At 40.1% G+C, this 25,195-nt stretch overlaps 1 protein-coding gene across 4 annotated transcripts in view; it reads left to right on the forward strand.

Annotated features, from left to right (window-relative positions):
• The window catches only part of CCDC13 (coiled-coil domain containing 13), a 114,385-nt gene extending 95,585 nt beyond the window's left edge, over window positions 1-18,800 (forward strand). For 2 of the 4 annotated variants that reach the window (XM_074283175.1, XM_074283177.1), the window contains exons 14-16: window positions 4,254-4,408; window positions 14,962-15,076; window positions 16,328-18,798. In XM_074283175.1, the coding sequence (XP_074139276.1) occupies window positions 4,254-4,408; window positions 14,962-15,076; window positions 16,328-16,487 (430 nt within the window). In that variant the 3' untranslated portion in view covers window positions 16,488-18,798. Of the gene's footprint in view, window positions 1-4,253; window positions 4,409-14,961; window positions 15,077-16,327 lie in introns of all 4 variants that reach the window. The other 2 variants (XM_074283178.1, XM_074283176.1) reach the window with 2 other exon arrangements.
• The last annotated feature ends 6,395 nt before the right edge of the window (window positions 18,801-25,195 follow it).

The raw sequence follows: 25,195 nt of genomic DNA on the forward strand, positions 1-25,195 counted from the left end.
CACAAGATGGACACCCAGCCCATCATCGCTCTGGAACTTGCCTCCTGCTGGCATTGCTCTTAAAATATCTTGGTGCGATGGAGAGGTCCTGCCTCAGACCCTCCCCATCTGGGTGACCATAAGCAGGGCAGCTCCCTTTTAGGAGCCTCAGTTTCCTTATCTGTAAAATATGAGAAATTATCTTCACCCTCTCCACCTCCCAGACTTATTAGAAGGAAAATGATTTGTGAATCACAGGACACAAAAATATGGCAGAATGCAATCAACCTATAGCATGCATTGGGAAGATCACTTTCACTGGCACAAAGGCGAGTTGCTCTTGGCATTTGCTGAGTTGGCAGAGCCCTGGCCAGGTGTCAGCACCGGTGGATTCCTGTTGTGACCTGACCAGGCAGGGCCCCTCCCATGGCTCCCTTTGTTCCTGCAGGCAGACAAGACAAACAGGTCCCCAGCAAGAATCCCAGCTCTCTTGGAAAGCACCTGTGACCTCCCTTGCCCTTGTGAGTGCTATCGCCATGACATCAACACTAATCATAGCTGCCATTTCTTTAGTACTTTAGCATCTACAAAGCACTTTCCTCACCAAGCCCTGGGAAGATGAATAGTCCCCATTGTACAGAGGGATAAACTAAAGCTCACACCTTTAAAGGGACTTGTAGTCACACAACTGGTCAGGAGTCGCCACCCATCTGTGTGTCTTTCTGACTTGGGCACATACTCCCCTTGAAGAGACAAGACAGGAAGAGACTGGGTGCTTGGCGTGCCTCTCTATACAGAGGTTGCCAACTTCTCTACTAGCTATTTCTGTCAGAAGTGGCTTACTGGGGATGGATTTGTGCCATCCCTTCCCCTTGGCCAACTTGATTCTGTGCTCACTGTCAGTTCCGAATGCTGAAAGAATCTCTGCTCAGTGCAGAGCCCCACTCCAGGAATTCTGGGGAACAGAAGGGAAGGAGAGATCTGTCCTTGCTCTCAGGAATCTTGAGATTTGGTGGAGGCGGGAGGACTTATAGCACTTATACAGAAAGTATACTAGAGATACTCCTGTAAAATTCAAATTACAAGCTGAGTCATGGAATTATGAGGTACCTCAGGAAGCATGGCTTCCACTCTCTATTTAAAGCAGGAATCTTTTCTCTAGCATCTCTATCAAATAGTCATCCAACTTGTAGTCACATACTTCCACTGATGGTGAACTCATCCCATAGATGTCTCATTCTCTATTTGGATAGCTCCGTATTTTAATTGTTTTTCTTTTTATTGAGCCAAAATCTGTCCTCAGTAACTTTCTCCTCTTATTTGTTCCTAGTTCAGTCTTCTGGGGCTAATTAGAACAAGTGCAACATGAATATAATTGATAGCTTTCCAGACAATCTCCTCACCATCTTGATTATCCTTTTTTCTAGACAATTTGCTAATAAATACTTTTGGTGATGGTTGTAATGAGGGGAAATGCAGAGTTGGAGAATGATCAGAATTAGGTAGAATCAATCAGAAAAGCTTGCTGAAGGAAGTGAGTTTGGGTAAAAGTAAAGAATATGCATAAAAGGAAGGGGACATAAGGCATTCTGGATGCAGGAAGAGAGTGAACAGATAGGGAGTGTATGTTGTGATAGGATAATACATGGCAAATAGATTAATTTTTCTGGAATTGAGAATCCATATTAGAGGCATTAGGAGAAATGAGACCAACAAAAAGGAACTGTCAAAAGGGAGGTAAGTGGTAGGCTTTGAAAGACACTCCCCCAAAGTGTCAGTTTCATCTATGGGGGTGTTCTCTCCATCTGGGAAGACCGCAATCCCTCCATGTTATTCATTTATAAATGTGCAGATTTCTATGCCAGAGACTGGAATATGGTACAAATTTTAGATTTTCACATACTCAATGGCTTTATCAAGCTTAGAATTTAGTTGGAGGGATATACATACAACTAATTATAATATACATCAGAGAAATATAAAAAAGTGCTGTATGTGGATACCAACAGAGGGGTATCAAGGAAGGTTTACCAGAGAAGGAGCATTGAGGTTAGCCTTTATTTTTATTTAATTAAGTTTTTAATGATGTCTTAAGTTTCTTAGACCATCTCTCAGTTATTCCTAGTATCCTTTTCATACTTCCTCCTACCAATGAGTCATCCCATGCAACAAATAGTATTTTTAAAAAGGGAAAAAAATCAGCACAATTGATCAAGACATTGAAAAAGTCCAAAGACATCGGAAATGTGTAACTCCAACCTCCATGAAATGGTGAGCTGAGGGCGTCCTGAGGTTAGTTTAAATCATAGTTAAAGATGACTTTAAAATAAGAAGATGGCATGCTAGGTATAGAGGACACTGAGCAAAGGTGGGAAAGATGGAGTGCTGGATAGATTCAGATGTAAATACCCCACAGACCATTTGCAAACACAGGACTAGAACAGGAGTTATTAACCTTTCTTTGTGTCATAGATCCTTTTGGCAATGTCTGGTGAAGCCTATGAACCCCTTCTCAGAACCATTTTCTTTTAAAATAGTATTTTATTGTTTTAATAACATTTAAAGACAATTTTTAACATTCTTTTTTTCATTTTTAAAATTCATTTTAATAAGATTTTGGGTTCCAATTTTTTTCCTTTCCTTCTCTACTCCCCCCTAAGATGCTAAGTGATTTGTAACATCATGTGCAATCATGTAAAACATATTCATATATTAGTTGTAAAAGAAAAAAATAAAAGGAAAAAAGATACACAAAAAGTAAATATAGTATGCTTCAATTTGAATTCAGACTCATCAGTTCTTTTTCTGTGTATAATAGATACATGTTTTTTAAATGAATAAATAAAATATGTAGATTTCCAGAAGAATTTCATTATATTGAAATAATGATGGAGTTTTTCCCGTACAGGTTTAAACTACAGTTTAAGAATTCCTGAACTATAGAGAGAACAAATAATAAGTGTAGCATTCTTCACCATACAGGGAATATCTAAGTAGATGAGTACCCTGTATATCACAAAACAATTTCTCTTCCTCAATGCTACTCTAAGATTATAATGAGAAGGAAAGCCTCAAGATGTTGCTTATAGATACACACTGAGTCACTGGGGCCCAGGACCAGATTTTCTAAACTGATTCTTATTTTGACCTGATTAGGTCTGTCTACATCCCTGGCTAATTTCTATTAACCACAGAAAAATAAGATGAATAAATCCATGAAATAGGATCCCCATTATCCCAAAATATAGGCCTAACAACTTTAGGGTCACAATCCTGTAGAGAAATGGAAGGAAGATTTACAATCATTCATGAAAAATTGCTGGCCAGGCCATCATGATAGCAGAAGAGCTTTAGGTGTTATGACTCTGCCCCATTCTCCATGTAAAAAATTTATTTAAGTTGTGTTATGCATTTGCTTTGGTTTTCCCAAAACCAAAATATCTATTCTCTAGACTTTTATATTTTTATATATTTGAATTCCAAATTCTCTCTTTCACTCATGCCCATTCCTCACCCAATGAGAAAGCAAAAACATGATATATGTTTAATATGATATATAATAATATACCATTAATACATGTGAAGTCATGCAAACAAAATATTCATTATATTGCTCTTCCAAGAAAACAAAGAAAATAACAAGTGAAAAATAAAAGACAGATGATAGGCATTGCTAATGCAAGTTAAAGCTATACCACTTTTGTACTGGAGGAGAGATAGTAAAGAAAAGTAATCTGTCTCAGATTAAATAGAGGTTGGAGGCAGGGCAATTTTTGGTACCATCCAGGGTGGGGTATAATGAAGACCTGAACTATCTTGGTGTAAGATAGTGAGACTACAGAAAAAAAGATGTGGATGTAAGAGATATTGCTCAAAGATTTTTTAGTTACCTTTTGTAGATAGATCACCCAAAGCTTGTGTCCAAACAACCTACTCTGGCTAAAACCCTTTGCTTGATCCTGAGCATAAGACTAATTCTGGTTGTGCAACCTGACCCAAGTCTGTTACTTGCCCTCCATTGCTCCTTAGTTTCCTCTTCTATAAAATGAGGCTGCTGAACCCGATGGTCTCCAAAATCCTTGGCTCTAGATTTGAAGCTCTTTATGAAAGTTGTTTCAGAACTCAAGCATGGTTAACCAGCACATAAACTATTCTGGTGATGAAACCTCAGAGAAGGAAATGTCTTAAGAGAAGCTGTAGTCACAACTGAAAGAGGACATTCTCTAAGTGAAGGTTGAGAAAGTTAATCAGATCACTTTTTTTTTGTATGCCAGGGTTGATGAAGGGAACAACAAACTTCTGGAGACTGACAGGAAACTCCAGGAGGAGCGGCACAGATGTGTAGTTTTGGAGCAGCAGCTGGAAAAAACCAAAATGGACACAGGCAAGCCCAGCACTTCCCAGAAGGCAACAACAAGGACCAAATCAGGTAAAAAGCATGAATCAGTAGCCAGGAAGTCACATAGCCAGAGATAGTCTATTGGGAGGAGCTTATTACTAGTGGTTTTGTAAAGTTTCCTATGTATGAATCCCCTAGGAAGAAATAGAAACAAGAGTCAAGGCAGGATGGTTGGCTTCAGGAGATCATGGAATCCCTATTATAGGGAGTCCTCAAGCCCAGGTGTAATGACCATTTGTTTAGGATATTTTCAAGGCAGTTCCAATTCAAGTATGAGCAGTAGGAGATGGTCTCTGAGGTTCTACCCAGCTCATTGTATGATAGCATCATAATCTCTTAAATGGCAATATAATTATTAAATGGCAATCTTAAAAAATTAATTTCTTTCAATAAGGTGTTTTTGTTTGTTTGGTTGGTTATCACAGTTGAAACAACTGGGATTATCTCTAGAAATAATAAAAATAACAACTTGCATTTCTTTCCCTAGAATTTTTTAAGATATTTCCTCATAACAGTCCTGAGAGGTAGGTAAAGCAAGTATTGTTTTCCCTATTTAGCTGATGAGGAAGCAAAAGAAAAATGACTTAGCCAAGATCCTGTAACAGGGGAGTCCTCCTCTAATCTCGGGGTCTCCCAGCAGAGGCTACAAGACCCCTTCTCAGAAATGTCATAGAGGAAGCACCTGTTCAGATACAGAATTGGACTAGATGTTCTCTTGAGTTCCCTTCTCCCTGACATCTTCTGTCATGAAAGCAATATCTTTGTTAGCAAAGAGAAGACATTGCAAAGACATGTTGTCAACCTTTTTTTTTTACTAGATTTAGAAATACTGTAAGAGGCCCAGGGATACAGGCAGGATGTGGAGTCCTTCTGTGACTCACCCCAGTTGGGTGCTCCCTTCTGTGGTCCAGGTACTCCAGGGTCTAATGATACCACATTATGTATGGAACTGAGGGACCTACCTTTGAATCCTGGTTCTTACCACAACTAGTGATATGACTCTTGGTCAAGTCATTGGACCTTTTGTCTGGACCACATTTTCCTCGTGTATAAAAGGGGTGGAGAGAGGCCCAGGTAATTTCCAGCTTTGGCTCTACTAGGGCCAAAACTTACAGAGAAAGCCAATATGATGAAGATTCAGAAAAGGTTACTGGGTTTTAGCAGTTAAGCTTTTTGGTCACCATCCTGTTGTCTTGGAAACAAGATTTAGAAGTAAAAGATTAGGAAGTCAAAGTAATGAGTATAAATTGCTTTTTTAAAAGAGATTTTTGTTATAAAAAGGTAAAGAAATATAGTGTGGCAAATTAAAGAGTGGTAGGGTTAGATGAGGGATTTTTAGAGCATGATCATCTGCAATGGAACGAGTTGATAGGAAGGGATTTCCAGTATATCATGCTTCCTTTCTTGTATGAAAGGTGGGGTAGCAGTGAGAGTATAATACCCAGAAACAATAAAATGTAGGAATGAGAACTGGTAACAAGTTTCCTCCTCCTCCTGTTAGAGCCCCTTCTCACTTGGTGCTGCTGAACCAGGAGGCCTGGTAAACACTTGTATCATAAACCATGAGATTTAGATCTGGAAGAGACCCCTGAGATATTATATCTGAAGAGCTCTTCATTTTATAGGGGAGGAAGCTGAGGTTCATAGAGTTTCAGAGATTTGGTCAAAATTGTATTAGAAATGAAAAGCACCGCAGGGATTCAAATCCCACTAGCTTTGCCTTCCAATCCAGTGTCCTTTCTATACCATGTTGCCAAGTCAAGGACTCAGAACTAGTTTATGGAACTCCTTAAGATCCTGCTCACTCCCTGTTATCTGTTTGAAATTTCACCTAGCTGAAGGTGAAATTGAGAGTGGAATTAGAAGGTACATCACATTTTAAGGTCTGTCAGCATCCATGAAAAGCTATTGCTGGTGATGAAGTAATTAGACCCCCTGTAATTTATTACCACTGAAATATGATAATCTGCTGCTATAAATATGAAAGCTTCACTAACACGGTTAAAAAAAGAATTCACTGCAGAATGTTAACATTTTATTCCCTTGATCAGACTCTTTTATGGCTTCTGGACTATAATCCTAAAAATGTCTAATGCTATGAAACTATTCACATCCCTGGAAAGAGCTTCTCATTTAATGTTTAATTTAATGAATTAATAAAGCCCTAAAACAGAGGGTGTAACTCAGGATAAAATATTGATTTGCTAATAAATCACCAGAAGAGTTTTTGTTTTTCTCCTAATAAGTCTTTTAGACCCAGATAAGCTGGAAGGGACCTTAGAATCCAGAACCTAGAATATTAGAACTGAGAGAGACTTTAGAGACCGCCCAGCACCAGGGATCCATGGAGAAATTTTAGAGACTCCATGAACTTGGGTGGAATAAAAATTACATCTTTATTTTTATTAACCTCTAACTTAGGAGTTGTGTGTGTGCATGTATGTATTCATGCATGCGCATATTACCTATAACCCCTCTGGTAGTCTGGTGAAAAATACATGATCTTTTCAGAATCATATTTTTAAATGCATAAGGCAAAATAAATAGCATTATAAAAGAGACCAATTAAATTGAAATAAAGCCATCAATGTATTTTTTAAAAAATCACAGCCCTCTCAAATCAATCCATGGACATCTCAGGCTTCTGTGGAGCCCAGCTCTAACTTAAATTTAGTATTTTCTTCAATATTGAGTTTAAAAAATAATAATATGCTTTATTCTAAGAAGGGTTCCATAGGCTTCCTCAGACTGCCCAAGGTATCTGAGACACATGCACAAAAGTGAAGAATTCCTGCTCTAGTAGGTTGGGGAGAAGGCAGAGGATTTGTTGCAGCCCACTTTTCCCTATGAGTGGTTCACTTCTCTTTTTGCTCTATGACAATACCTTTCTTCTCTTAATTGCATTCTCCTATTTCAACTATTGAGCTTAAAGCAATCCTTCCTATCTGGGACATAATTTATATTTCAGAATTACTGAAATATTAGTAGAGAACATAACTAGTCCCCCATTTATTGGATTAACCTTTCAGTTTTAAAGTCATTTGTTTGGGGGTGGAGGTGGGAATGGCCAACTCTGTGCAATAAGTAACAAGCTCTGAGGTTGTTCTGCATTTATTATTATGCCCATCTGATCATCATTCAAGTCCTTCTCCAGTGAGTCATTATGTCAAGGAGACACCCAGAAGTCAAGAAAGCTCTTTCAGTTCTGACAGTTACTTCCAAGCAAGAAAAACTTGGGGATACAGACCTGCTGATGGAATCTTTTACTTGAGTGCCAGCCTGCCTAAGTATGAATAGACTTTTCAAAAGAAGGTTAGCCACTGGTTTAGTAACTTTTTTGGCCATGGCAAAACATTCTTTCAACAAGTCAATCAGTCAATATGTATTATTTTTTTATTTATTTTTAGTTTATTATAATTAATTAATTATTGATTATGGTCCAGGAATGGAAGGCAGTGGAAGACTTGATTGAAGGAGTAGTTATACAAAGATAGGGCTTTCCAGGTGATTTATAAAGTAAATGCTTCCTTACCCTCATTGTGATTGTTCCAAGTTCCCAAACAAGAATTAATGCAAGATTGCTTCAGTGGACTCATCATCATTACAATTCTGTCAATGAGTTATCACTCTCATCAGTGACAAGTCTATATATTGCCATAAGATTGATCAGCTCTACCTATTAAACACACCCGTGCGCGCACACACACACACACACACATATTATGGGTTGCTAGAGCTGAAAGGGGAGGTTCTTCTGCTCCTCAGCCCAATTTTTCATCTGCAAATTTAAGTTTCCTCTTCCTTTGATCTCTCTTGGACTGTTATGTGCTCTCCTTTTCAATTCACCTTTAGAATTATGAAGAGAATATTGGGTTTGAGTTAAGAGACGTTCAGTTCTAACACTCATTAGCTGTCTTACTGATAACAATTTATTTTTCTTAGAAAGCACTGAACCAGGACTGGAGTTCAAAGCTGGCCTTAGACATTTACTAGTTCACACTCTTTGCCCCAGTTCCCTCACCTGTAAATGAGCTGGAGTGTCTTTGCCAGGAAAACCTCCAATAGGGTCGCAAAGAGTGGGACATAACTGAAATCACAACAACTGAACAATAACTTAGTAGCTTTGAGCAAGTTACATAAACTGTTTGCCTCAAAGTGATGGTAAAGTCTAGGAAGATTAGAAAGGTCGGGGGGAGGGTCTAGGTGAGGGAGGACTTTGAACACCAAACAGGATTTTTATATTTGGTCCTACAGGTGATAGGGAACCATTGGAGTTTATTGAGGACGGGAGGTGTATGTGGTGTGGTGTGGTGTATGATGCAGTCAGACTATTTATTACCTCAGGAAAATCTTTTTGGTGGCCAAAAGGGTGATGGATAAGAGTGGGGGATGAGACAAAAAAAAATGGGCCATGTCCGAAGTTTGTGGATCTCCCTCATCACTGGTTTCATTACCAGGGATGCCGTGCAGGAGAGCTCAGGTAGGTCCTTTCCAGCTTCTGTGTCAGTTCCCACACATCAGACTTTCTCCATTGTTATCTTCCTATTAGCATAGTCTTGTCTTTTACCTGTTTCTTCCACTTTTATCATCACTTCCCTTGCCCCATGATGTTTTTAGTATTTCATTCTACCTGTGTCCCAGGGCTTAATTTCCTGCCTGAGCAACAGAGTGGCCAAGGTAGGGGCTCAAGCTGAGAGAATGTTTCTATTGAGGGGATCCACTTGCTGTCTTGCATCAGAGCCCGGACTTCAAGCTTCTGGGAAGAGTGTTTGCTTCTTATGGGTGCCAGAATTCTAGCCTATGCTTGTCACCATTTAAACCATTTCTTAGCCCCAGCGATTTATTTTTCCAGAAGGCAATAGCTTGTTGTTTGACAGATGAGGGCCCTGAGGCTCAGATGGTCCAAAAATTTTGCTCTGAGATAGTAGATCCAGTTAGTGGGGCATCAGGATCACCAGGTATTTGAGGATGATAGGATGAATGAAAAAGTCTGATGAAGTGCTTGCTCTGTGGCAAGTTCTGTGCTAACTAAGAGTAGCAACGCAAGGTGGTGCCAGCCCTCATGAAGCTCACAGTTTACAAAATCAGAAGTAAAGGCCCAAGGTTCCTCAATGGACAGTGACAAAGCCAATGGTAACGCATCTTTAATGCCATTTCCACTCATAAAATCAAGTCCCTTTTTGATATGGAACCATCTGACAATGGAATTTAATGACAAGTATTTTCTTGGGTCTTCCATCATTCTAGCTGCCAAGGAGATGGGGGCTATAACACCTGCAGAAGTGGTCGTTCTCATCTCCATAATGGTTGCTTCCCTGAATGATGGTTCTGGAAGCTGGGCTAGAAGCAAGACGACCTTTATCGGGAGGTGGAGTGCTGCCAATCCCAGGGCTCTGGCTTCATGTGCTCATTAATGGATTGTACATTTATAACTGGAAGGGACCTCAAAGGTTCTTGAGCCCAACCCTCTCATTTTACCAATAGAGAAATTGAGGTCTATGTGATTTGCCTAAGGTCACAGAGGTAGTGTGATCCTATGATTTTTGAGCCCCAAAATGCTTTCTTCACCAAAGCCACAATAGTTACAATTCATGGAATATTATTCCTACTTTATAGATAAGAAAACTGAATCTCAGAGAGATGGAGTGAGTCTTCCAAGATCCCACAGTGAATGTTGGCACTGGGAATGGAACTCAGATCTCCTGATTCCAATTTGCCTTCCAAATCAGTAATCCAGACCTCTCTCAATGAATATCAGGAGAATCAACCTGAACCAGTTGTTCCCACTATTCCTAGAATAGTCCAAAAGAGCCAAGTAGGTGGAAGGCTGGAGTGGAACCCCTGGAGGCAAGGACTGCTTGGTTTCCATCTTTGTGCCCCTGTGCCCAGCCCAGGGACTTGAATACAGCAAGTGCTTAATTTTACTTATCAGATTGGCCTGGGAGGGTGAAGGCACTGGCCAGTCCAGGTCTGGTAATCCAGCGAAACACGTATAAAAGCCTCCTGCTCTTTTCAGACTTGCTAAAATGGGAAGCTGACAGCAGAGAGGCTCTAATTGCTACCCATGCTTGAATGCTAATGTTTTCATCCTGCCCCATGCTGAGCGTCCTGGCAGATGACTGGGGATAGAATTTTTGTAGATCTAGCAAATGGTGAGGCCCCGAAAACTCTGCCCTGCAATATATATGCAAAGTGGGGGGGGGAAATGATCACCCTTCCTCCTGCATAAATGAAGCTACTCTTTGACTTGGGGGCAGCAGTAGATGTTCTGGCTGGTTCTCAAGGGGCCAAAGAGCCCACATAGCTTCTCTGTGTTCAACCATCTTCTTCGTTCTCCTTTCCCCTCTTTATTCTTGGATTAGTTTGTTGTTGTTGTTTTGGCAAGGGTCACATAGCTGATAAGTGTTAAATGCCAGAGGTTGGATTTGAACTCAGGTCTTCCTGGCTCCAGAGCTGTGATCTATCCAACTGTACCACCTACCCGGCCTTCTCCTCCTTTATTCTTTCTGAAAAATAATATTTTATATATATATATATTTATTTATTTATATAATCTCAGCAGAGACATTCTGGGGATAGTCTAGTACTCCTGTGAGATGTTTGCAGCTTGAGTGGTATTTTGTTTATATATATGAATGTGGTTTTCAACATTGGCCACAGCCACTCTGAGGAGATGTGAAAAGACAAAAGACTTGTGTCTTAAATCAGTTCTCTTTCTTGTCCCAAAAAAGTCTGCTTCTAGCCTCCTGTTTATTGCCTAAGTTCTATACTTATCACCCCTACTTGCCCACCCACTCATTTATTGCTCAGTGCCTTGAAGTCCCACTTCTAAATCCATCTCTCCTGAAATAATCTTCCCTAGTCACCTTGACACACCAAATAGGTACATCTTGATTCCCAAGTTCATGACCCTTTATCAGTAGTCATCCTCCTTAATTTTCTATATCTAACACTGTGGACACCCCACCTCCCCATCCACCATACTCCCCTACACACACATTCATGGATACTCTCTCTTCCAATGGTTTTTATAATATTGCTCCATCCTAGACCCTCCTCCTACCTATCTATGCCTCTCTGACATTTATTCTGGTTCTCCATCCCTTTTATCTCCAAATAGCATGTTATCTTTATAATAATGGACCTACTATACATATAGCAGATTTGTACTAGAGCCTACAAACTCTTGAGATGGTTGAGGTACCAATTCTTGAGATATTTTTAAAAGGAAATTATTTTTTAAATCACAGATCTTATTATTCCTTGAAAGCAAATGAGAAAATATCATTGACTATTGGCCTATGTACCTGCTTTCCATTTCTAGAAAATCCTGAGAATAATCTACACCTATCTCTGGATATCCATAGTGAAGGCATGAGAGGGGGGACAAGGGAGGTTTCCACAAGCAATAATTTCTAGCAGACCATGTGTATGCTGTCACTGATCTGGTGAAGATGCTCACAGAATACAAGGTGCTAGAGTGTTAATTGCTTTTTTTTTTTTTTTACTACCAAAAATTTGTTCAGAACAAAATACCACCATAAAGACACTCTTCAAACAAAACAATTGGGGGAAGGAGATGTGAGAAGACTGGATCATATATAACCAATGAAGAATTAATTGCACAGGAACAATGAGGGAGTTCACTGGGAAATGTTTGATTAGTAATGGAGGCGGGCTAGTCAGGTAGCTAGAATAATGAGAGATCTAAGGGAGGCTCCTCATATGTTTGGGCCCCTACATGAAAGTCACACAAGATGAGTGTTACGATTTGTCCCAGTAGAGCGACTCTGCCTATACTGTTGCAATCACAGCTATGCCTACCTTTTTATAACACTTTAACATTAATACCAGAGCAGGGACAATGCCATTTTCTTTTATGTATCCCCAGAACTGAGCTCGGGGCCTTCACACAAAGTAGAAACTTAATGAGTGTTAGATTGCCCCGAATTAAGCTGAACTGAATTGAATTGACATAGGTTTGGTGACTTTAAGGGTGGCAGATTGTCAGGTTGCAGAGCTCCGTAGGTTGGGAGGCTGGGAGGATTTGGTGGAAAGCTGTCTCAGCAGGAGGAAAGGGTGGGGCAGAGAGAGAGGAGAACACAAGTGGCTCATATTGTTTTCTGGCTCTCTCCCTGATCCCTTCCCCCCACATACCTTTCCAACTTTGGGCACAAGTGTATCAGGGAATGTGATTTCTCTGAGCCAAAAAGGGACATGGGTTGGGGGAGCCAGGACAGTAAGCCTTAGCAGTAATCCTCCATCTTGCTCTGAGTTTCATGAAGGCAGAGTTTAGAGACGTTGGAAAAGATGTGACATTGCAGAGGTCATTTCCCTTCCCTGACTTCGGTGCTCCCACATGTAAACTATCAAAGTTACCTTCCAGGTCTTTGTTTTACATGTCCTAAGGTTCCTTCCAGCTCTAAATCTCAGTCTTCCTTGACCTCTCCCTGTGAGGTAGTTGATTCTCCCTGAGCCATCCAGAGCTGATTCCCTTGCCCTCTTACTACCTACAATGTTTTGATTCAAAAAATTCAACAAGCATTTATTCAGTTCTGCTACAAAGGTCCCTGCCCTCTTGGAAATTCAGTCTATTAAAGGGATAAGATGCTGATCCAGAAGGCTCTGATGCACAGTAATTCGTGCTAAGTTCATAAAAGAGGGGTCAAATGCTTGTGATGTCTGAGGAAGGAAAGAGCTTTAACTTGAATAGTGTGGTTTTATTGCTAGATATTTCCTTCCCTGTTTATAAACAAAGGCGTGACTGTTTGGATCAGTTACATACTTCAGATACATATATAAATAGATACATAGACTACAAGTAGATACATGCATAAATAGATACATACATACATAGATACATAACGATAGGCAGGCATTGCTATATAAATAGATACATAGGTAGGTAAGTAGATGAGATAGGTCAAAAATATATATGGATATATTTATTATACTCCAAATCCTATACAAAGGAAAAACATTCTTCTGTGTTTAAACATTCTTCTGTGTTTAGGGTTTTGAGTATGCTAAAAATGGCTGACATTTGTGATGTTTCCAGAGGTCCAGAAGGAGAGCTCCTATTCTGAAATCACAGGGAGCCCAGATTTGTTGTAGAAACAAAGTGATCTCAAAGAAGAGAATTGAATTTTTCTCCAACTCTGTACCCTAGAGTAGCACTCTGGCTCATGTCTATAATCTCCTTAAAAGTAATTTAATGGGGCCCATTGAGGAAAAAGTCCTTAATAAGTACATTAAATAAATAAATATATCAGATTTTGGATACAAATTATTTCCTCCACTACAAGAGATGCTTAAAATGAAAAATACTGATATTTTACTTTATATTGTACTTTAACAGGTACTTAAAACATAAATCCAGAACCTGTCATACCTATTATATTCTCCTAGGAGATAAGAACTTTGTAGAACTACTCTGCAGATATTTCCCATTCACCTTCCATATGTCCTATCCAAGTAACTCAAGAGGTCCAGATTTCCTGGACAGTGAGGTCCAGTTCTTTTCTACTTTGATGTTTGCAGTGACCCTGTTAGTGGATACTATTGGGGTCACTGAATGGTATTCAAGGTAGAATTGCCTTTCTCTGTCACTATCACCTCTCAGGCTGGTTCATGTTCTACAAATGGAGATAGACTTTAATATAGCTTTATATGATTCATTCCTAAAATTGGAGAAAGGAGGCTTCAAACCTCCTTCCAAACCATTTCCCCAGAACATCCCTCTACTTGCTGGAAGTATTACTGTTCTCAGCCCAGCCCAGCCCCAAGGTCATCAAGCTTCTCAGATGGCATATGAGGAACTGACTTTCAGCATCTAATAAGAAAAAGTAGTTAAAATAAGAAGCTATCTGATGGTTTGCCTTCTAGTGGAATAAGGGAGGGATAACTTTGGGGGATCCAGGTGAGTAGGGTCTTCAGCAACTTTGTTGTGTCCCAAGATTTCTGTCTGCAACCATGGAATGGTATCTGTCTGCATCCCTATCCATGTCACCTGCATTTGTCTTCCTACAGTTCCACTTGCTCTGTATATATTGTAGGTGCAGAATGTTCTATTTACTGCTTTGAGTATTATCTTCCCTGTTTTACAAAGCAATAAACTGAGGCTTTTGGAATATAACTGACTTGCCTAAATCTATGATAAAAGTTTTCTGAAATCAACGCCAGTGTTTTTTTTTAATATATAGTATATTACTGAATATGAAATATTATTAGGATATACAGTAAGTTTGGCTCTAAACATTTTTTTGCTCCTAATCCCTTTTATCAGTAGAAAAGATCAGCAGAGGCTTCTACAAATACATATACAATAATACAAATGAGTCATATATATCGAATATTGTTTTTAAAATTGCTCACAGCTCCTCTGAATCATCGGGGATGATTAGGGAAGACTTCTTGGAGGAAGTGATATTTAAGTAGGAATTAAAAGATTAGGAAGGAATTCTACAGTTGACCCAGAGAGAAAAAGGTGATCATCAATAAAGCTTTCTGAAAAAGATAAAAGTAAGAATCAGCCTTTGTGGGAGGAGAGGTTTACTGAATTTACTTTTCATGCAATTACACAGGACTATCTGCTAACAATGCAAGACATAACCTAAATGTGAGTGAGAGGAGGGACATGTCCTTGAGCCAACTCTCAGAAGTGCCACTGGAGTCGCAGGTGGAAGAGTTGACCTCTAGGTAATCTATTGTGTTGGCTTCTTTCCCTTTTATTAATTTGTTTTTTACTGTATCTAGTCATGTCTATTTTTCAAGGACTAATTTATTGGGATTTGAATGAACCCAGGAAGACCAGCCAACAGGTGCCATGTTTTTAATTCCAGCAATTGTCTCCAGGCATACAGTGGTATTTGGATCATGACACAGGATCCAAACACAGAATCCCAGCATTGCAGAGACAAAAGAGGGTCTTAGAGGCCATCTGAACAAGGATATTCTCTATGAGATTCCCCCAAAGTGATCATCTGGCCTTGCTCAAAGGTCTCTAGTGATAGAGAACACTATTCTTCCCAAGGCAGCCCATTCCACTTTTGGAGAGATCTAATGGTTAGCAAGATTGTCCTTTCTCCAAGCCTACATCTCCCTCTCTGTAATTTCTCTCCTTCACTCCAATTCCACCAAAGTTTCCCTCTTGGATCACACTGAACAAATCTAATCCTTTTTCTACATTGCATCCTTTTGATGAGGTATAACTAAAAGGTCTAGATAAGGGATACCTAAATAAAATTAGGATTAATTGAGGTCTAGTGGCAGGTTTGGGGTACAGGGAGTCAAATGGAGCTCCCCTGCAACCCCTTTGGATTTGGCACAAAGATACAAAGTTAAATGAGTTCTAGTGGTGGCACAGAGTCCCCTGTAAATGAATTTACAGGCCCGAAAACCTACACTGATAAAAAAGGTTTATTGTAGAGTTTGGAAGTAAGGTTAAAGTCTGGTTAATAAAAGGTATTAGATAGAGGAAGAAATACACCAAAAGTGGCGGACAGAGAGTCTGTGATGCAAAGCATGGTGCTTGCATGTTTCAACTCTCTGCCAAGAGATGATTCCAGCTTGGCTCTTTTATTTGCTTGAAGGGGCCTATGGACAGTGCCAAGTTCTTGGTGGGCTTTTCAGATAAGGAAGAAACTGATTGTTGGGGGTTGGGGAAACCTGAGCAGATAGTGGGTGCTGAAAACCCAGCTCATATCCAGTGTGGACTGGACCTGGATATTCAAAATGGTGCTTTTTGACCAGGATTTGTGAATCCAAGGTCAGCCATGGGGGTTGGGAAATCAGAAAGGAAATCTTAAAGGGGCTACCGCCTCATCACTTTCACTATCTCCCCCAAGCAAGTGTCTGAGCTGAACTTTCCTACTTCCCAGCCTGACCTTTTCCCAATCAACGTGAGTTATTTGAAAAGCTGAGCTTTGCTTTGCATTTGTGTCTATTTAGACTTTTGATCCAAGCTGAAGAGAATGAAGCCTTGAAAACCGCCATGAGCAACATCCTGAAGGTGAAGGAGGAAGACTATAGGCTGTACCATGAGACCATGAGCCAAGTGAAGCAGATCTTCCTACAGGCCCTACGGCAACAACAAATGGAAAAAAATTAATAGCCACTCCTCCAGGCAGGATCCTGGTGGGGAGGCAGAGCTGAAGGAGGCAGGCTTCCAGCCTCCAAGCAGCCAGGCCAGGCCAGGATCTTGTGGTCCTAGAATCCCATAGCCTCAGGCTTTGCATGTGGGTTTGCATCACTTAGAGAATTGCAATTGGAGGAGGACAAGATCAGGGATGGGAATTGGGCTCCAGTCCCTATCCCCTCTCTTTCTGATGGCTCCATTCAAAATGAGTAAGTCCAAGGTAAAGTGAGTTAAGGGCTAAGTCCTTGGGATTCGACACTGACAGCACAAGTGATTTTGGAATCTCATCTTAGTATGGAAAAAGCTCATGAAGCATTTATTTCATACAGCTCTAGAAGGCGTAAAATTTAACATCTTATCCAAGGGACCACAATAACAGCAACTTGCATAGGTTGCTGAGATCATAGGATTTTAAAGTGCAAAGTGACCTTAGCGATAATAGAATCCAATCTCCAGTGACAAAAGAAGAAAGTGAACCCTTGGGAGGGAAAGGCACTTACCCCCCCCAGGGACATAGAAGCAGTAAGTGATAAATTTGAACCCAGATATTCTGAATCCCAGCTGATTCACCCCACCAGGCTGCCTTGTTCACAAAGTGCCTTTACTTCCATCATCTCATTTGAGGCCCATTTTAAGACCATCAGGAAAAGATACTCCTCTTTGTCTGAAGATACATGACTAATTAGAATTCATTTCATTTCAATTAAATTCAACAAGCATTCATTGAGTACTTACTATATACAGGGCCCTGTGCTTAAGAGTAAGGATACAGAGATGAAAAACAGTATAGCCCCTTGACTTCATGTAGCTTAGCCTAACAGATGGCATACATCGTGCACACAAATGTGGTATTAGGAGAAATGTTGAGGGGCAAAGAATCCATAAGGAGCATACTAAGGAAATCGGAGATGGGGGGTCAGAGGGCTTTTTAACTTGAATAGCATATTGGGGAGAGGGAAGGAGTAGAAGAAAGAAAAGGATTTCAACAAAGATGAGGAGAGAATCCATTCCAGGAATGGAGACAGCAAAGGTAAGAGAAGGCAAGATGGCACCAGGAAGCAACTTAGGAGTCCAATAGTCCAATTTGGCTAGAGTATTGAGAGTGTGTGGGCTTGCAACCTAAAGTAATGCTGGAAAGGTAAGTGGAATCATCATGAAGACCTTGGACATCAGGCAAAAGGGTTCCTAGTTTGCCTATGGACGATAGGGACACACAGAAAGCCTTTGGACAGGGGTATGGGAAGAATAATAAGAATATTCTGGCATTTTTTTATTCAGTTCACAGTCCTGTTTTCTACTATCCTGCCTCCCTTTTGTAGTGCATTTACTTATTTTGACTAACTCCAAACAGCCTCAAATGAAAATCCATGAATTCGGCTCAGGCCCACCCTTCCAAATGGGTTTCATTTCTTAGTGCCTAGAGATAAGTCTTAGGAGCACCATGTAAGCCTCTGGAAAAGTGGTGCAGTGTCAATGAGCACAGAGTAATGATTCACCAAAGCATCAGTGGAACATGAAATCTGCACTATGTATGTATATAACTCCCAAACAAGTTCTAGGTTGAGGTTGCCACAATAGATATCTTCTTAAGCATTATTCTCCTGCCCAAAATTTCTGTGGCTCCCCAAGGTCCTCAGGCAATGAAGCTTCTCAGTGGGTGCTTGGAGACCTTTTCTGACATGACCCCCTAGCTTCCTCTCCAGGCTGGCTTCAGTCATTCTCTCCATATACTACCTGCTCAGATTGGACTGCTAGTTATTCCCTACTCTCATCTTGCCCTCTCCTACGTCCATGTCTTCAGTCCTAGAAGTCACTTCCTCCTCATTGCTACCTATTGAAGTCTTTCTCTTAAGGAACATCTTGAATGTCACAGCTATGAAGTCTCCCCTGATCTGATTTGGATTCCCACTTCACCCCCCCCACGACTACCACCACTACCAAAGCTGGGAATGATCTCTTCAGATTTCCCCGAGAAGTCTGCCCCACTCACTCCTCTGCTATTATCACTTTCTATTTTATAGCATTTTTTGCATATGTATTGCATTTTCCCATATCAGTAAAATGTAAATTTCTTGAAAGCAGGAACTGTGTCTTTTTTTTTTTTCTATACTTGTACTACTTGTCAGGGTTCCATGTGTCCCTGACCATAACAGGCTTTTAATGTTTATTAAATTGAACTGTAGGTGAAGGATCTTTAGTTCCCCATAGTCACCATTTTGTAAGACTTAAGAGTTCCTAAGGTCCCTTTGAGAATATAGCACATGGAAGATAGAAGGAATTTTAGAAGCCCCACATTTTACAGACCCAGAGAAAGGAGGTGGCTTGTCAAAGTGACAGGCTAAATGGCAGAGCCAGAATCCACACTTCATTCTGCTGACTCCATGCCCAGTGATCTCTACTCTGGACACCACTGTTGAGTTAATGAAATGCTCAGGGTGACTATAGTGCTAAGAGAACTGGATAAAGAGGCAGCGGCCTCTGTGGGTGCAACCTGTGTAAACATCGATCTGTAAACATTGTCTACTATGTTCTGGATCTATAAATAATCAAATATAGTCCCTGCCTTCAAGGAATTCACAACCTAATGGATCTAATCTCAGATCTCTTGAGGGTCTTCAGGATACTTAGGTCTAAAACTTCTGTCCCTTCAAAACCTCTGACACTGAGAACTATCCATTTACAAGGTGACCTTCCCACCACAGAGATTTCTTCTCCTACACTGCTTTATCAGGAGACTGATATTATTGAGTTGGAGGATAGAAATCCGAAATCAGTGATGGTTTTTGGCAGCTCCCCAGCTCGCTCTGCTGATGAGAATAGCTGATCTCCACTGGGGGTACTGCAGAGAGCTAGAAAGGGAGGACTTCAAGCTGAAAGGAACCATAGAGACTGTCTAGTTCCCTAGCCCTTCACTTTATAGAAGAAATGTCTGAGGTCCAGAGAAGAAATGGACTTGCCTTTGGAAGACTAGAGGAAGAATGGTCTTGATAGTGAAGGAAGAATTTGTTGAGAACCCATGGACTTTCTGTTGGGGAGAAGCCAGAGCATACCTGGAAGAATATACCTTCAAGATGTCACCTTTACCTGATATAAACTATGCCTGATCTACACCTTTGGAATAAGGAGTTTTATAAAGAAGAGCATGGACTTCCACTGGGGCTCTGCTCTTTACTAGCCTTGTGATTTTGGGTGCATCTCCTTTCCTCTTTCTGGGCCTCAATTTCTCAAACTGTAAAATGGAGCAGAATTGGACTAGATCTTTTAGAGGTCTCTTTGTAGCTCTAAAGCTACAGGTCTTCTGCAGTACTTTATTAGTAGAAAAGTAACAGAAAATGGTTCAAAGCTATATGAGGTCCAAGCAGACACTAAAAATGGGCAAATGCATGAAACCAGAAAATTCAGTTGCTCCCACATAAAATCTAGATATGATAGTTTCAGAGGGAAATGGTAAAACTGGTCCACAACCTGATCAACAAATCCAAAGGCACACTGATTCTAATTCTGGCAACCTGAATTTGTAATAGGGGAACATTCAGTGGTGAATTGTCAGGGAATTTCCCTTGGCACATGGTGTGTGTTGTGGGGGATGGACTGGGGAAGGACTTGCTCTGTGACTATAATGGTCTCAACCAGATTGCCAGGAGGATGTTTAACCTATTTAGAAGTACCAAACTGGTTAAAGTGTCCTCATTTAAACACAATACTAGATGAAGCTAATTCTGAATTGTTCCCTCCTTTTCAGCAAATGCCCCAAAGATTCTACTGGATAACCCTATATAACAGAATTGGATGAGAATATTAAGAGTACCCATAAATTAGAATACCCATAAATTGGCTACACAAACACCTACATACACACACACATACACACAGTGTTAATCTGGAGGTCTCAATGAGTTTTCACAGAACTATCTTGGGTTACTTTTGGGGTGAGACATACTGACTTAGATATGTTATAGGAGAAATTACTATCAGTCCAGAAAAGATCTCCACTGACAGATGTATTTGGTTTCAGTTTGGGTGTCGCTCTATAATAACCATGTCTTTGTTTTATTGCCTCCACCTTGGAAGAGAAGGGCTTAAGCCCTAAGGATACCTAATCCTTTATAGGCATCAGATTGTCAAAGCACTAAACATGAAATAGGTTTATTAGCAGCACACGAGGAAAAGGCACCTACTTATTGCCTTTCCTTCAAAATTATAGACCTCAGGCTAGTTTTCAAACCATTCCCATGCTGCACATCTCAGCCCCCTGCGTCTTTCCTAGTATTCCTAAATGCCTGCCTTGGAATTGCACTCATTTATTACTTTTTGGAACTGCTCCTGCAATGGTGAAAGGTGGGCAAGAAATTTTCAAGCATCAGTCGTGTCTTCCCAGTATTTATGGAGATGTCCCACAGTAGTCACAGCTTTTGACAAGTCTTTCAATAGAGCAGAACTTGTGTTAATAATTGTTTAGACATTTCTAGCTAAGAATCACGGAACATTAGAGTTTGAAAGTACTTAGAGACCATTTAAATCAACCCCACCCAACCCCCTACCATCTCCAGACATGTATATACTATAAATGTCAGCTCTGCATCACTTTGGAAACTGAGAGGCTGATGAAGTGTTAAGAGAGCTGATGAAGACAGTGGATCTAATTGAACCTTACAGTGAGATCAAGGAGTGAGTTGGTGTGTTGCTTGGCTAAATCTGGAGCATGAAAGCCTTGGCTGCACATGTCTTGAGAGAGACAGTGAACTAGGGTAGGACATTAGGCTCAATGTTAATGTCTCTTTGTCAGCATTGTGTGAGCACTGATGAAAAGATGGTGAGATCAGCCTCTGTCTCACATTAACTTAGTGGAATCATGAGTTCCTGGGTTTCTTCTTGACTAGACCATACCAAGGTTAGGAACTGAGGCTTTCACCTTTCACTAATTCCTAAACTTTCACTGAATTCTAAAGCTCAATAATTGCTGAACTTTTCTGGTTCCTAAATCTGTCTGGCTCCTTTGACTAAGAGATTAGAAGTACCCAGTCCTTGATTATCTGTCCTTTTTCTGCCACTGGCATCATAACTAAATAGCTGCATCTACCATCCTTTCTATCTTTTTCTTCTCTGGGTTTTCCTGGTTTACAAGAAGAAAAAAATACATATTCAGAAATAACCTACCAGGGAAAAGGTCACTAAAAATATTTTTAAAATTATTCTTCCAGATTGTATGGTGCATGAACTTTATAAAAATGTAAATAGTGCATATTTTAAAAATTACCTGTAAAGACAATTTTCAACATTTTATAGGATTTTGAATTCCACATTTTACAGAACAAAAGGAAAAATTTCAAAAAAAGGAAAAGTAAAAATAGTGTGCTTTGATCTGCATTTAAATTCCATTGTTCCTTCTCTGGATATGGACAACAATTTCCATCATGAGTCTTTTGGAATTGTCTTGGATTATTGTATTGCTGAGAAGAGCTAAGTAAAAGTGGCTCAACTAGACCAACTATGACTAAGTCAGTCATAGTTGATCATCACACAATGTTGCCATTACTATATAGAATGTTCTCCTGGTTCTGCTCATTTCACTCAGCATCAGTTCATTAAAATCCAGGTTTTTCTGAAAATATCTTGTCCATTCTTATAGCACAATAGTATTCCAGTATATTTTTATACCACAATTTGTTCAGCCATTCTCCAATTGATGGGTACCTGAACTTTCTAAGTTATTTAATCAAGTCAGATTTCCTCAGAATAAGTTCAGCCCATGACTCACCTTTTCTAGTGTGGGAGCTCCACATTGTAGGCTAAATACCTTATGGTCCCAGAAGAGAATAGCAATTGGTACCCCAGATCCTCCCTGCAGATTTGAGACTGACCAGTCTGGACACACCAGATCATGGTCATGGAGCCATTCTACAATTGGCGGCTTCTCTGTTAGTCTAATCAGTTAGGCAGACCCCTAATTACCAGTGAACTTTCTATCCCAATCAAGTAATCACTCAGCTAACTACATATCTTCACTGTCTCCACCAAAAGTAGGGAGCTATCACCTTAGAAAGCACTTCCAAGACCATCAATCCTAGAAATGCCCAGATTACCACTAGAATTGTCTGAATCCCACCCATTATCTCTATTGTATAGTTTAGAAAGGCAGGAGTAGAATAAACAATGATTTTTTTGTTCAGTTGAACAAAAAAACCATTTGTTCAGTTGTGTTCAACTCTTCACGACCCAAAGACCTTCCTGTCTGTGGGGTTCTCTTGGCAAAAAATACTGGAGAAGTTTGTCATTTCCCTCTCTAATGGATTAAAGCAAACAGGATTAAATACCTTTCTAGTAAGTGTCTAAGGCTGGGTTTGAACTCAGGTCTAGTGCTCTATCCACTGAGCTACCTAGGTAGCTTTTATAGGTAGCAAATTATATAATTTACTTTTTATAGTTATAAACAGTGATACCTCCAGATTCTGGGAAAGTTTGAAGTTTATAAAGCACTTCTTCCATTCCTACAATCTCATGAGTTGTGTAACACAACTATCATTAGCCCCATCTTACAGATGAGAAAACTTAAGGCTCAGTTTGAGTGACTTACTCAGGGTTACCATGCCTCGTAGGATCATAGTATAGATAACTTAGTCCATTTTTATTTTACAAGAGAAGTAGGAACAAGGGGAAGATTTCCTCTATGACATGTAGAAAATAGAGCTGGACCCAAATCCATCATTCATTCCACTATCCAGGCTGGTTCTGCACCAATTCCATCGCCATGGAGTCCTATAGGTATAAGGCTCAGGGTGGAAAAGAGAGGGATGGTTCCTCCTTCCTGCTTTTTTCTCATCCTAGGGACTGGAGTCTCCTTTTTCCTCTCACTTTCATCTCTTTCCTTTCCTCCTTCCATCTCTTCATTTTCTTAAGTCTTTGAGCTTGGGCTGGAGGCCCCTTTCTTTCCTTCTCCTACTGTCATTGTGCTGCTGCAGTGAAGTAACAGGAAAGGGGATGAGATATTTAAAGTGCTACAGGACAAGCTGGGCCCCACCAGTGCCAAGGTAAAAGCCACAATGAGGTTGAGTATGTCTTCTAATACAAAAGAGTTATTGGTCAACAAGGTGTAATTCTCACACCTAAGAGTCTTGGGCTATAATCTAATCAAACCCTTTCTGTCCTACTTGTTCTCATCTTTTCTCTCTGCTCCCAGTACTACATGCATGGTACAGGTCTTCATTACATCTACCCACCTGGACTATTGCAATAGCATCTGGACTTAGCCTTGGGCACATAGTAAGTGCTTTATCCCTCCATCCTATACTGTTGTTTTCTAGACCAACTCTCTTTCCTCTCCTTTGGTGAATCTCTACCCAACCTAAATACCATCTCCAGGAAACCCTTCCATCGGTAATGACCTTCCCCTTGGAACCTCCCCTATCCTCTTCATAACTATCTAATATACTTCCCATATTATTTTGAATATTAAAGTTACTTTTTTGTGTCTTATATCCATACAAAACTGTGAACTCCATAAGGGCTATATTTTCAATCTAAATTTCATGTCTCTCTCAGTTCTAAGCATAGTGCTATACACCCAATAAGCACTTAATGAATGCTTGTTAAATTAATAATGCATAATTTCCAGAAAATATTCCTGGAGATGGATTTTTCTAAGGCCAGTAACCACTTAATAAATGACTGTGTATAAATTTCCATAAAATATTCCCAGAGATGAACTTTTCTAAGGCCAACTTCTCCACTCCATTATATCCAAGTAGCTACAACTTAAAAAGCCTAAAAGCTGGAGACGTTAACAGCAGCTGACATGACTGATGTCAGGGCACATCAAGGCATTGACATCATGTAAAATAAATGGTCAATTTATGTTCCCAGGTTTACAAATTGGAGCTCAATGATGCAGGAAGTAGGTAATGGGGCCCGGCCTCTATGGAGTTTACAGTGTTCTGCCAAATCTTAATTAACAGGATTGCAGGATCTCTGTAAGAGGTTATGGATGGAATCAGGGACAAGAAGAGGAAGGGAATTAGTGAAAAACTGGTGAATGAGGGAATGGTTCTGCACCCCAAGAATTTGTGTCAGCACCTGTGTTAGGACATGTGGCTGCCAGCTGAGGATCCAGAAGAAACTGGGATGGAGGCCTTGGAGTTAGTTTCCCATCTCCTCCCCACCAGGATTCAGTTCCATTCCTCATCAGTCAATGTTACTGGGAAGCTACTGTTTGCAAAGCATTGCACTAAGCATTATTGGAGGGAAGCTAAAAGAAATTTCATGAAAGGATTTTTCTCTCCTATTCTACTTATGTCCCCTCTTTCTCAGGTTGTTTATCAAAACAGAATGTAAGCTCCTTGAAGGCAGAAGTTGGTTTTTGTCATTATATTCCCTAATACCTGGTACATAGTAGTCATTACATGCTTTTCTATTGATCTCTTTCACTGCCTCTGCTTTTGCCTCTGTCTCTGTGTGTCTGTCTCTTTTGTCTCTGTGTCTGTCTCTGTTTTATTTCTCTTTCTTCATCTGCAAAGTGAAAGAAATAAGATTCAAAAACTTCTAAGGCCTCTTCAAAAACCCTTTAAGATCTGGATAGGTTTGGGGTTCTAAGGGATCTTAAAGGTTGTTGAGTCTTAGCTCCTCCTTATTTTGCAGATTATGAAATTGAGTCACAGGAAGACCAAGTGATTTGCCCAGTAAATATC

Source organism: Sminthopsis crassicaudata, chromosome 1 (genome assembly GCF_048593235.1).
Source record: "Sminthopsis crassicaudata isolate SCR6 chromosome 1, ASM4859323v1, whole genome shotgun sequence".
In the NCBI taxonomy this organism is placed as follows: domain Eukaryota; kingdom Metazoa; phylum Chordata; class Mammalia; order Dasyuromorphia; family Dasyuridae; genus Sminthopsis; species Sminthopsis crassicaudata.